At 39.4% G+C, this 14523-nt stretch overlaps 2 protein-coding genes across 3 annotated transcripts in view; one reads left to right on the plus strand and one right to left on the minus strand.

Annotated features, from left to right (window-relative positions):
* cux1a (cut-like homeobox 1a) overlaps window positions 1-14523 on the minus strand; it is a 135677-nt gene that overhangs the window by 48853 nt on the left and 72301 nt on the right. For both annotated transcript variants that reach the window (XM_007259429.4, XM_007259428.4), the window contains exon 4: window positions 6767-6845. In XM_007259429.4, coding sequence (XP_007259491.3) covers window positions 6767-6845 — 79 coding nt within the window. The remainder of the gene's footprint in view (window positions 1-6766; window positions 6846-14523) is intronic.
* Window positions 1-14523, plus strand: part of LOC125784927 (negative elongation factor E-like) — a 232426-nt gene that overhangs the window by 22739 nt on the left and 195164 nt on the right. The window lies entirely within an intron of this gene.

Here is a 14523-nt window from a genome sequence, read left to right on the forward strand (position 1 = left end):
TATGTGGTGCACCTGCGTAACTAAGATAAGGTATGGCGCCTGACTGTCAAGGTTTAAAATCAGTCAGTGGTGCATCTGTGTTTTTGGCTGCTAAGATAGCAACCTCACTTCCAGACCACCACTCCCATTGACAAAGATATATTCCTAAACTCCTAAAACTGATGCTATTTTAAAGGTGAAAATAGACTGCTGACGGGTAGGGCTGGACCCGAATATTCGGGTATTCGGATATTCGTTCGTTGAGTAGGTATTCGGTTTTTAATTTTGGTATTCGGATATTCGTTTTTTTTCTCCTTTCCAGAGTTCCACCTCACTCTAACCACTTCTGTTTTAGCGGGTCCCGTCAGAATATCTTGCGCGCGGGACAGAACTGAACTGTTATTGGCTGGAGCGGGAGTTTAATCCAGACGATGCGGGAGCAAGAAAACTGTAATAATTGTAAAAAAAAAAAACCTAAAGAAAACTCTCAACGCGCAGGATGGACCGACACACACACGCACACACCGATGGTGTTTGGACTGGGGTAAGGAACGGGACCACAGTATTCAGCGCTGCTGTTTTAATAAATATATAAGTAAATTTGAAGCATTAAATGTAGTTTATTTAATTTATATTAGGAACGTGGGGCGGGAGCGGCAGAAATGTGTATGTGGCGGGCGGGCGCGGGATTAAAAGAAGCAATTTTTTGCGGAGCGGTAACGAGACAGAAACGCGGAGCGTGGAAGAGTGGGTTTAAAAATCAGTCTCGCGCAGACCTCTATTATACATGATAAAAAAAAAATGCAGGCTCTTCGAAACTGATTTATATAATAAAACGTAAGGGGTAATGTGGCAACAGTAGGGGCTAAATCGGTTACAAAAGCCTGGCCTACAAAAATGATGTCTGAACGAATTTCCTCTTATCTAATATAATTTAAAATGGTTTAAAAATATAAAATAATTTCTAAGCAAACGAAATATTTAATATTGAGCTTATAGCCCAAGTGCAAAAATACAAAATCAGTAATACGGCTATGCCCTGCACAATGCTTAAACCGAAATAGACCAAGTACAATAACGTCATTAACAATGACTTTCCTCTACTCTAATATAATTTAACATGGTTTAAAAATATAAAATAATTTCTAAACAAACGAAATATTTAATATTGAGCTTATAGCCCAAGTGCAAAAATACAAAATCAGTAATATGCCCTGCACAATCCTTTAACCGAAATAGACCAAGTACAGTTTACAATGACTGTCCTCTAATATAATTAACAATGTTTAAGAATATAAAATACTTCCTGAACAAACGTTTTTTTTTTTTTTTTTTTTAAGCAAATAGCCAAAGTGTGAAAACACAAACAGCAATTTACTGGGCTGGCTTGCGCAGCGGAGAAACCGTGCAGCAGCCTCCTAGCCTGCTTACGCAGCGGATAAGCCGCGTGTGGGGCAGCAGAAATTCCGGGATGAAAACACAAAGAAATCTGGGCTAAAAACACAGAAAAAATATGGGGTGAAAACACAAAAATATGGGGGATAAAAACACCAAAAATCCGGGGTGAATATGTCTCGTCGGTCAGAGCAAATTGAACATTTTTCAGTGGAAGGGGCCGTGATTTGCTTTTTTTTATTTATTTTTTTTTACCTCTTTTTTTAAAAACGAATATTCGAATATTCGCTTCGAATCAGTGCCGAATATCCGGAGCTCAAAAAACGCTATTCGGGCCAGCCCTACTGACGGGGTATAAGGAAGCAACGAGCATCACGACTCGTCTTGCACAGAATGTAAAGTAGGGCCCATAGTCTGCAGTGTGGAACTATTTTATATTAAATCATAATGTATACATAAGCATGCTATGGGAAATCAAATATGTAAAACATAAAATATTTATTTCAGAGGGTGTTTCATGATATAAACACATCCCACATTAAGTGATTTCGCTAAAAAACAATAATTTAAAAAACAATAGACATATCTATCTAAAATGTCATATTATATAGCATATATGTCATGTCATATATGGCCAAGAGTTAGCAAAAAGACAAGTAAAAATTGAATTAAAATATCTGGGTCAAAACACCTCTAGCCAGAAAGTGTCTTAAACTGGCACAGCACTCCTAATGTCCTTCAATCAGTGGAATTCTTCAGCTAAAGCAACATTATGTCCTTCTCTAACAGCATCCTCCTCTCCTGTGGCAGGCCAGTAAAAGTAACGCTGCCGCGAGGGGAAGAGATCTAATGTTTTTCTGCAGCTAAAAACTGCCTGGCTCTGCTGCATCAGCACCAGCTCTATTCCACAGAGAAGCTGGAGAAGAAGGTGTGAAAGTTTTATAATAAATAAACCAACAGAAATAGCAGAGACTAACTTGTTAGTTATGATTAAAACTGAACTGCCACTGTCACTAAGTGTGCTGCATTAATAAAAGTACTACCATTTATTACTTAATTAACCCATATGGAAAACATATATATGAACATGTTTGTTTATACATTTTTGAACTGTGTGACATTAGTGTATTTCAGACTATATTGTCTATATATCAAATGTATTTAAAAATGTCTTCTTTTGCTACTATACGAGGAAATGGTAAACATAGATATGTAGCATAAAGTATTGGCAGACTTACATTTAACATGGTAAACAAGTTTTACAGGTTAAGACAGAAAGTATAGATGGAGATCAATCGTCTGATTTCTACTGTATCTTGTTTTTAAACCAATTGCTTAAACTAGAAATTTGTTAAAAATATATTTTAAAAAATAATTAAAAAATAATGTCAATAGTTTTCCAGCTACAAATATGCCAATATATATATATATTTCTTTAAAGTGTACATATATTTTGGCCATTTTCACATATGATAAAATGTTAACATATATTTTTTAAATATGGGAACCTAAACATTTGAACATTTGAAATTAACCATTTTCAGAATAATGAAAAACTAAAACTAGTGATTCCTTTTTAAAACGAGAATCATAGTTAAATACATGATGCGATTATATTTTTTTAATACGTGCTAATGTTTATTTATGAACCCAGTGTAGTTGTCGGTCACATTCTCACACTCTAACACTAGAACACTCCGCACACTCTGTCCACACACCCCGTCACTCACCCCGACTAATTACAGCCTCATTCACAACCATCTTCCTTAATAAGACTGGGCTGATTATGTAATTAATTCATTACATTAACCCCCAAAGAATAAGCACAAACACACAGAGAGAGAGAGAGAGAGAGAGAAAGGGATTCTAAAGTTTCTCTATAATTTGTGTTAATTGGTATTATGATATGAGCTCTACAGTGAGAAATAGCAAATTCACCTGCGGCACATTTTTACTTTGTGGACCTAAAACTGCCATCCTGACCTGAGAAGGTCATATCATGAAATGATGAACGTGCCATCACTGCATGCAACTGTTGAGTGTTCTACAAGTGCTGATTGTACACTCTCCCTCTCAGAACAGAGCACTGACGTCATTCAGCACGATAGTGATAATATTATCAATCATCGTATCAGACAGTCCTTTAATCTACTCGCCCAGGAGGACACGAAACCAAAACAGACTCCAGCACAGAGTGAACGCATCAGAGATGACGAACAGCCACTGTTCTGCTGTCCTGCCTGCTTTGTAGTACACCCTTTCTCACATGCATGCTAATATACACCACTCCATACCACAGCCAACACACACACACACACACACACATGCAGCTGAGCATAAAACTATGCAGAGATAATTTGTTCAGCGGTGATGTGATGACACTCTCAGACAGGACTGGACACGCTCCAGATTTCACAGATAAAAGCCAAAATTCCCAGACTGGAGCTGCTGCTGGGCTTTCCCCCAACATACACACCAAAAACGCATGTTAATGCCAGGGGTAAAAAGCCTCCCGATGTAGTAATAATACCCTCTATATACAGACATGTATAGTAATATAGTAGTACTTAAGTAATAAAATGCTGTAGCTGTACTTTACTGAAGTATTCATTTTTCTCCTACTTCCACTTTCACTTCACTACATATTTGCCATGAGTTTAATACTTTTACTCCGATACATTTTTTGTGTTGCATCATTACTCATTATCAGGGGCATCGCCAGTCCTTTTTAGGGGCTCAGGAATCGCCAATTATACTGATATGTCCTGTGTGTGTGTGTCTGTGAGTGCATGTGTGTATGCACGCGTGTGTGTTTGTGTGTCCGTGCGCACGTGTGTATGTGCTCGTGTGTGTGTGGCCAATCAGCCAGTCAGTCAAAAATATTTAGTTGGTTTTCCAAAATTAAGGGCCATATGTAAAAAAATTGGTTAAAAAAGGTATTTTAGTATTTTTTATGGTTCAGTGTGAGCAGATGCTGTGAAAAATGCATCCTTTTTTGAGTTTTAAGTAGCTTTCCACTTTTAGCTATTTATATTAGACCAGATAACGATGCTCCAAGAGTTCTTTTTTTTGGCAGAAATATTTAAAAATGTTTTATCTCCTACTCTGCTGAAAAGATGTTTTTACATAATACACTCTAAAAAACAGAGGTACGATATAAGTACTTTTTTTGTACTCAGAGGTACACTCTTCATAATTGTTCCCTCAAAGGTACAATATTGGTCTTTACGGGGTCAGATTTGTTTCCTCTGAAGTACAAAGTCATTTCTAACAGCAATAAGTACAGATTTGTACCATTGTACCATAGGGTACATTCAGTATTCTGTATCACTGTACTAATAAACAATATATATATATTTGAACTGCCCATTTTTGTTTGAAAGCCAGACAATTTTGGATCATCAAGTTTTTGAGCCATATTTAGTTGATGATAATCTTTATAATCTTTATAATCTTTACTGGTACAAAAAACATGGGTACAAAAAATGACTTTCACTGAAAGGTACTTTTTTGTACCTCAATATAAGGTACAGCCCCAGCGACAAGCTTTGTACCCTTTTCAGTACAAATCTGTATTTATTTTTCTTAGTGTGTAGTTCATAAATGTCTGTGATTTTAATCTTAATGGTTTTATTTCTTTTGATATGAAACACTCAACCCTCCTGGGAACTCTTCTCAAATTCATTTACAGTCCAGTTTTTTTTTTTATTTAGGGAGGGTGGTGTGGCTAAGTTCAACATGTGCTGTTCAACGTCCCTAAACTTCTGATCCTAGAATCCCTCCTGCTCATTAAGAATACACAACACACAACACAATAATGTTCCATTACTTTCAGTACTTTCAGTAATTTGTGAATATACTACTATTACTACTACAGGGATGATCACAGTGCTGAGAGGACTGAGAAGAAAAGTTGATATAAGAACTTGACTGAGACCGGTGCCAAGAGCATCATACAGACACATCTCCAGGAAGGGGCTACAACTGCTGCATCAAAGCCACTCCTGAACCAGAGACAATGTCTGAAGTACACACACACACACACACACACACATCATGTGCACATCGACGAGTAACTGAGTGGTTGTGCAGACAGACAGTGAGACGAGTTCCAGCAGGCCCACTGCATGTGTGTGTGTGTGTGTGTGTGTGTGGCAGACTTGGGGGGCTCCCAGGCAGCCATTCAACTCTAGTTCAGCCAGAAGTCAGCTCAGACTGCACACACACAAACTTTAGTCATCACACTACGTCATACACACACACATTCAAAAATCACACACAAACATTACACTTTTTGAGAGGATAGAATTATTCACACACAAACACACAAACACACACACACAATAACAAACATAGGCAAACATAGGTAGTCATAGGTAGTCATAACAAACCTTTATATAAATATCACCTGAATAAATGAATAAATTACCATGTAAAAAAGTATCCCACATATTATATATAAGTACCTTCATGCAACAATATATGTAAATAGCTATATATAAGTAAGTATCATATATTGTACTTATGTATTAAGAACCAATACGTAATATTACAAATTGTACTGTATGACACCCATACCAGGACACATCGCCTAACGCTACTGAGGAAATTATTTGCATAGCCAGTTTCTACACAATTTGCATGCAGAAAGATGATTTCATTTAAGGAATTCTGCTGCAAACAAATATACATATTTATAAGTACAGTTTAGATTTGTACTAAATAAAAACATGAAATGTGAACTCACACACATACACACACAGAACAGTTTGTAATACAGTCCATTTAGGAAGCTCAGTGCAAACAAAATATTTCCTTTCAGTTTCTGTGTGTGTCTCTATGCTAGTATGTGTTTAAGTGTGTGTGTGTGTTGGTCTGACTCTGTAAAGCCGGTGAAGTCATTATAAAAATGTGTGTGTGTGTGTGTGTGTGTGTGTGTGTGTGTGTGTGTGTGTGTGTGTGTGTGTGTGTGTGTGTGTGTGTGTGTGTGAGAGAGGGAGAGAGAGAGAGGGAGAGGGAGAGAGAGGACACTAGAGACAGAAGCCTCATAAATATGACTGATGTGTTTACAGTATTTCTGCTCCAATGAAACATTACAGCAGCTTGTGTGTGTGTGTGTGTGTGTGTGTGTGTGTGTGTGTGTGTGTGTGTGTGTGTGTGTGTGTGTGTGTGTGTGTGTGTGTGAGAGAGGGAGAGAGAGAGAGGGAGAGGGAGAGAGAGGACACTAGAGACAGAAGCCTCATAAATATGACTGATGTGTTTACAGTATTTCTGCTCCAATGAAACATTACAGCAGCTTGTGTGTGTGTGTGTGTGTGTGTGTGTGTGTGTGTGTGTGTGTGTGTGTGTGTGTGTGTGTGTGTGTGTGTGTGTGTGTGTGTGTGATACACACCTGGGACATCGATTAATCTCTTATACACACTGAGGAAGGCAGCCTCCGATTCTTTACTCCTCTTGCACAGAGCGTCAATCTGAAACAAAGAAAACACACACAACTCTGTTAACCCCAGTAAATCACATTGTCAGCAATAACAAAACAAATACATAATAAAATTGTATATAAGGTGATATAAATATTTTTTCACCTATATTGATAACCATTACAGATTTTTTTTGGTTAAGATGTAAATAAAGTCATTTAGAGCAGGTTTGATGTAAAATACTGTAATTTTAGAAAAACATAACGAGTCAGACCTCTTTACAGTGGTGGTGAGAAGACTGTTTTGAGAAATGTGTGGGTGTAAAACATGTTTTTTTAATAGCACATCATTAAAATGGCAGAGAAATACATCTAGGATACATCATACATTTTTATTTCTGGTGAGACTGGAAAGTAAATGAAATGGCTATCATTGTGTTGTAGTTACACTTCTGAGGATGTAAAAATGATAGCTGGTGTGGAGATGAGTTCAGTCTGAATAATAAACACAAACATAGTAAGACCATCTAAAATAACACAGACAGTCTAAATACACACAATTGCAGTCAGTGGAAAACCCCACCATTCTTTAAGCCTTTAACCAAATGTGTATTCATCACAGAATCCACGTCTCTGGGAGCGAATCCTAGTCAAGTCTCAAGTCTCTGGTGAGAATCGGCTCCTAAAACTCAGGGCTTACAGGACCAGAAGGTTTCCTTTTTTTTTCTTTATGTATTATTGCATGGTCATGCTTTCGTTTTTGACCATGGAAAAGAATATCCATTTTCAATGCATAAATTGCATTTGACTCTGCAGGGTCTGTAAATCTGTAAATCTAACTCTACATGTAACTGAAAGTAGGTTTCTTCCTGACTGCTCTGGATTTGGCCCCTTTTAAAAGCCTGACCTGACCCCAGCTATGCTGCATTCAAACATCTGCTGTGTGGAGGAATAGGAGCTTTTTATTTCTCAGGTCGCCCTAATCCCACTCACACGCGGCTGAAACACTGAGATACTGAAACACTAAAGCAGCCAATGAACACACAGCTAGTCCTGGGTATTCAAACCTTTTAATACAGATGCTTCGACTTCACTTCCGATTATCAAGCAATTCCTTATTTACTGAAGTACAAAAATATTGAGCTAAAAGATGTACAGGCATAAAACAAATTCTATTTAAAAAAAAACTCGACAGCTTACAGTAAAACTATACCATGTTATTTATACGTTGTGATTATATCCATATGAGGGTGGCATTTAAAAATTATAACGTCTGATGTATAAAAATGTTCGTTCTGTGTCTATGTAGCACACAAAATAGCTTATTAATTTATGTGAATATAAGATGGCAACATGGATCTGATGTGATGCTTCTAAACTAGTGATCAAACGATGTATCTGCCGACTGATTATTCAGGCCAATTATTGTCTTTTTTTTTTTAAATCAGCATTGACAATTTCTTAATGTATGCATTCAGGCAATGCTTTGGGCAGCCCTGGGAGTTGTGCTACAATCTCTACTGTCTATTCCACCATTCTCCCGGCAGTCAGCTGTAAACAAAGCTGCAAGCAAATTAACTCATCAGCATGAGAACGGCTTCATTTCAGGGTCGACTGGATCCAAAAAAGCATGGGTAGGTAAACTCATGTGACTGGCTATCGTAATCAGCAGTGTAGCTTCTGTGCTAGAAGCAGTTTTACTCTCCTGTAGCCCTGAGCTAGCTAATGCTAACCGGCTTCTTTTGCTCAATTCAGCTAACACCAACTCACAGCTACACAAAAAACCTCTAGACCTTCAAACTCTAAAACAGTTTCTTGTATCTAAATCATCTCAAACACCAAGCCAGATGTAGCTAAACAATTAAACAGGAGGAAATCAGCATTCAACACCATCATGCCTCTATCATCTGATTGGAAAACTGAGCTTGCTGGGCCTGAACTCCTCTCTGTGGACCTGGTTCTGAATTTCCTGAGTAAGAGAACACAATCAGTCAGGTTTGGAGTCCACTGCTGTTCACTCTGCTGACTCATGACTGCATTTAAAGTACAGCTTAAACCATATCATCAAGTTCACTGATGACCCAACTGTGGTTGGCCTCATCAGCAAGAACGACGAGTCAGCATACAGAGAGGAGGTGCAGTGGCTGAGGACTGGTGCAGAACCAACAACCTATCTCTAAACGTGGATAAAACCAAAGAGACGATTGTTGAGTTCAGGAGAGCTCCAGGTGTCCACCTCACACTAAACATCAACGGCTCTGCTGTGGAAATTGTGGAAAACACCAAGTTCTTCAGTGTTCACATTGCAGAGAACCTCACCTCAACACCAGCTCCATAACAAAGAAAGGCCAGCAGCGCCTCTACCATCTTAGCCTCCACTACCAGACTCTGCAACAGCTTCATCCACCAGGCAGTCAGAATCCTCAATTCACAGAGACGGAGCTGGAACACCCCCAAACCCCCAAAAACCCACCCACACTCACACAGGGACTGAGATGAAACCCATTCTACTCACACACTTACACAAAGACTGCCTACCTCTAGGTAGGACTTACTCTACCTCAGTAACTGCTGTGATCATGTATGTTCTATATGTTGTAGTATGTTACATATCTCTGCACCTTATTCTACTATGCACATTTAATTTGTACAGCATTGGTACTGCACTGTCCTGTCTATTAAATTGTCTCGTCTGTTGTATTTATTGTAGTGTTATAGTTCTATGTTGCACAGTTGTTGCACGTTTGCACTTTGTTTGTCTACTGTATTGTTCTTCTATTTTGCCCCATGGTTCCGGAGTTACATCCTTTCGTTACACTGTGTACCTGTACTCAAATGTGATGACAATAAAAGCCTCTGGACTTGACTTAACTTGTCTAGACTAGTAAATACAGCGTTAGCCTTTATATTAAATTATGTGTTCATCGGGTACATAAGGACAGAACTGGCATGTTTTAAAGGAATTGCTCGTGTGGGTGTACTGATTTAGGTGTAAATAAAGGAAATATCTCTAAATGTGTGTTGTGGTTGAAATGTGTAAATAGTGTGTAAATGACAAGTCCATTCTGCATGAAAACATCAGGATCCTGTGGAGTAAAATATTGAACGGTATTATAAAATAAACAGTTTATTTAGTATTGCTATTTGGAAAGAGCTTAATCACACAAGTTACATTATATTCAGCTGATTAGGCTAGTGTGGGCTATTGAAAAGCGTAGGTGAGGTGTGGCTGCGGTAATAGGAAAATGGAACATTCTGTACTTTGCAATAAGTTAAACATGCTAGGATAATTGCTCATTATTTATTATCCCAGATGACAGCCACACTCCCTGGACATCATCAGGATGTACTATTTAGAGGATGCAGTAGAAGCCCTCTCGAAGGAACAGGGAGGCCAGGGTCACAGGCCAGGGTCTCTCTTATTATTCTGTAATGTTACTGATTTACTGAGGTAAAATAATATTGTTGTGCTATTTATATTTAGGCACGTAAAATTTTATGTGTAAGCACAATGCGCCACAAACAAATGTATTTTGTTGTTTGTTTGTTTACTAATCAGTTCATTATAAAGCAAATACTATATAATAAATAGTGAATGAGTTAATGCGTGTACCATTCCAAACACAGCTCAACTGACTATTTACAAATCCAAACACAACAGAACATCTTCACATTTACCTTTCTGTCACTTCACTTTCTCAGACACAAGTTTACAGACATGTCAATACTCGTGTCACTCCACATCAGCTGCTCTGAGCTTTCTGACACTCAGAGGATCTGTAGTCAAGCAAGGTAATAAAGGTTAGCTTAGCAGGTGGGCTACATAACCAACACAATACAGGGATAAATGCTATTTCAGCTTTCTGTCCAGTCATAGCAGTTGCTCAATTGAGTCATTGTTATCAGAATGCTAATAGGCGGGGTTTCAGTCAGCCAAACTTGTGTAAGCTCTTTAGAGAAAGCAATGTGAACATGGTATTAACTAAGCTAAAGCTAAACAGCATCTCTCTCCTGATTTGCAGCAGTTACGGTACTCCCCACCCTCTGTAATACCGTATACCATTTTAGTATTTGGCGGTATTACAGCATGAAAAAGAGGATACTGCCCAACCCAATATAGCATTTTACAAGACTTTACAAATAATTTTGTACAGAAATAGCTTTATTTATTAGCTATAAGCTAAGCATTGTTACAACATTCCAATAATTGTACTAAATTATCCCATTGATTATACAATTGAACACTTCTTTTAAAAGGTAAACTCACAGTATGTTTATTTCCTCTATTCTGCAGACTATATCAGATTTTACAGTCATACAGGTTGACATATATCCAGGTATTTCCATTCAGTCTATGGCTATGGTGGTACTACTGTAAAAATGTGCATTTGGCTATTTCAGACCCAGCAGGAGCATTAGCCCTGCCAAACACTATAACACTAAAACCAAAGATACCCAAAAAACTCTAGATACATAAACAAACAGAAGATTTTAAATATGACAAAACTGATATCCAGAGGCAGATGTGAGAGTCTGCAAGAGTAGATTACAAGGCCCTCTTCTGCTGGAGAGAGAATTCTGCAGTATCAGCACAAAGCTGGACCCAACTAGGCCAGGGCTAACAAACTGGGTCAAACCTGACAGAAGAGAGGGAGCTACAACCCGGCCTCACTGGAACAGAGATAAAAAAACACTCAAACAGCAGAATAACCTGGAACCCAGAATTCCACCAATACCCATGCCCATCTCGACTCCCCAATCCCCATACCCATCTGTACCCACCAATACCCATCTGTACCCACCAATACCCATACCCATCTCTACTCACCAGAACTCATACCCATCTGTACCCACCAATACCCATACCCATCTCTACTCACCAGAACTCATACCCATCTCTACCCACCAATACACATACCCATCTCTACTCACCAATACCCATCTCTACTCACCAATACCCATACCCATCTCTACTCACCAATACCCATACCCATCTCTACTCACCAATACCCATACCCATCTCTACCCACCAATACCATACCCATCTCTACTCACCAATACCCATCTCTACTCACCAATACCCATACCCATCTCTACTCACCAATGCCCATACCCATCTCTACTCACCAATACCCATACCCATCTCTACCCACCAATACCCATACCCATCTCTACCCACCAATACCCATACCCATCTCTACCCACCAATACCCATACCCATCTCTAGTCACCAATACCCATACCCATCTCTACTTACCAATACCCATACCCATCTCTACTCACCAATACCCATACCCATCTCTACTCACCAATACCCATCTCTACTCACCAATACCCATACCCATCTCTACTCACCAATACCCATCTCTACTCACCAATACCCATCTCTACCCACCAATACCTATACCCATCTCTAATCACCAATACCATACCCATCTCTACCCACCAATACCCATATCTATCTCTACTCACCAATACCCATCTCTACTCACCAATACCCATACCCATCTCTACCCACCAATACCCATATCTATCTCTGTCCATTCATACCATACCCACCCCCACTCACATCTTACTATATTTTTTATAGCATATACATCCTCACTTTACCCATACATACCTTTACCATACATACCTACAGGGGTTGGACAATAAAACTAAAACACCTGTCATTTTAGTGTGGGAGGGTTCATGGCTAAATTGGACCAGCCTGGTGGCCAATCTTCATTAATTGCACATTGCACCATTAAGAGCAGAGTGTGAAGGTTCAATTACCAGGGTAAGAGCACAGTGTTGCTTAAAATATTGCAATGCATTATGGGTGACATACCAGAGTTCAAATAAGGACAAATTGTTGGTGCACGTCTTGCTGGCGCATCTGTGACCAAGACAGCAAGTAATTGTGATGTATCAAGAGCCACGGTATTCAGGGTAATGTCAGCATACCACCAAGAAGGACGAACCACATCCAACAGGATTAACTGTGGACGCAAGAGGAAGCTGTCTGAAAGGGATGTTCTGGTGCTAACCTGGATTGTATAAAAAAAACATAAAACCACGGCTGCCCAAATCACGGCAGAATTCAATGTGCACCTCAACTCTCCTGTTTCCACCAGAATTGTCCGTCACCACAATAAATTATTGTGGTCTAAAACCAAGTGTTTCAGTTTCATTGTCCAACCCCTGTATATCCACTTTCATTTATTCATATCTAAATTCCCCACAACCATTCACACCCTATTCATTCATCTCCACCCAATACTCTTCTATACCATACCCATTCATATCAATACCCACATCCATCCATACTCATCTGTATCCTCACCCATCCACATTATTCCTACCTATACCAACAACACTCAATACTGAATCAGTTCCATCTCCATTTTAGAATTTAAATACATTTCCTTTTTATAGACATAATGAACTATACAGTACTCTGACTATTTTAGTTTGACAGGAGTGTTTTCTTCATTAAGTCTGGACTGATCCTGTAGTTCCTTCCTTTTTCCAAGCAGCTCCTGAGCTCCAGAACCTCTTGCTCTACCGCTACGAAGGGTTCCCGATGGGTACCAGACTTTCACACAGGCAATATGGTCTGAATCAGCAGATGATCAGCAGCGACCACTGAACCCCTGCACTGTTTACTCTGTCTCCAGAGTGTGTGTTTGTTCGTACAGCAGCGGAACATCAAATAAAAGCTGTAAATCTGCAGCCCTGCGGCAGCTGATGGATGGAACACGGCAGTCGCCACTGAAAACATCCAACACATCCAGCATGTAACAGAGTTTTCACTCCTATGGGAAAGAAATTAAACATTTTCAGATGTTTCTTGCCGGAAAACATCTGGACGGGTCCAGACGCGGGCCAAGTTCAGCAGCAGTCGTCTACAGATGGAGCAATTAAACTTCCTTTCCCTCTCTCGCTCTCTCTCTCCCTCTATCTCTCTTTCTCTCCCCCTCTCTCCCTCTCTCTCTTTTTCCCTCTCTCTCTCTCTCTCTCTCTCTCTCTCTCTCCCTCTCCTGGCGAACATCCACATCCACCCAAGAGTTTCAGCAGGAACTGAAGTCAAAGTTAAACTTCTGCTGCTCTTCTGAAATAGATAGAACACTGCCAGGAGGTCAAGTATGAGGCACATAGAGGATAACAGTGAGGGTCAATGCCCTTAATGATGTCATAAAAAGCATAACATTATTAACTGCAATTAGAGATTATAGAAATAATTCAATAATGCTAATCTGATCGTTGGTGTTAAAGTCTCTAAATGTCTATCACAATAAAACAAACAATATTTATTTAGTGCTGTTTAAAGCAGACAAGTGTTCCACCACACACACACACACACACACACACCACACTCACGCACACACACATACCCATACACATAGACACACACACACCCCAAATGGGCCTCAAAGTCGTTTGGTGCTCCCAACTGCACTCTCATTTCCTGACAGGAAAACAACATCTCTCTCTCTCTCTCTCTCTCTGTTTAAGTTTAGCGCTCTCTCACTCAGTTTAGCTCTCTCTCTGAGTCTTGCTTACTCTCTTACTCAGTTCAGCTCTCTCTTTCTTAGTTTAGCTCTCTTGCTCTTATGCTCTCTCTCTCTCTCTCTCTCTCTCTCTCTCTCTCTCTCAGTTTAGCTCTTACTATTACTTTATAAGTCTCTCTTCCATCAGCCCCCTCGCACCCCCCCCCCCCCAGGAAGGAAGCAGGAAAGTATAGCAAA

The sequence above is a fragment of the Astyanax mexicanus genome, chromosome 20 (genome assembly GCF_023375975.1).
Source record: "Astyanax mexicanus isolate ESR-SI-001 chromosome 20, AstMex3_surface, whole genome shotgun sequence".
NCBI lineage: Eukaryota > Metazoa > Chordata > Actinopteri > Characiformes > Acestrorhamphidae > Astyanax > Astyanax mexicanus.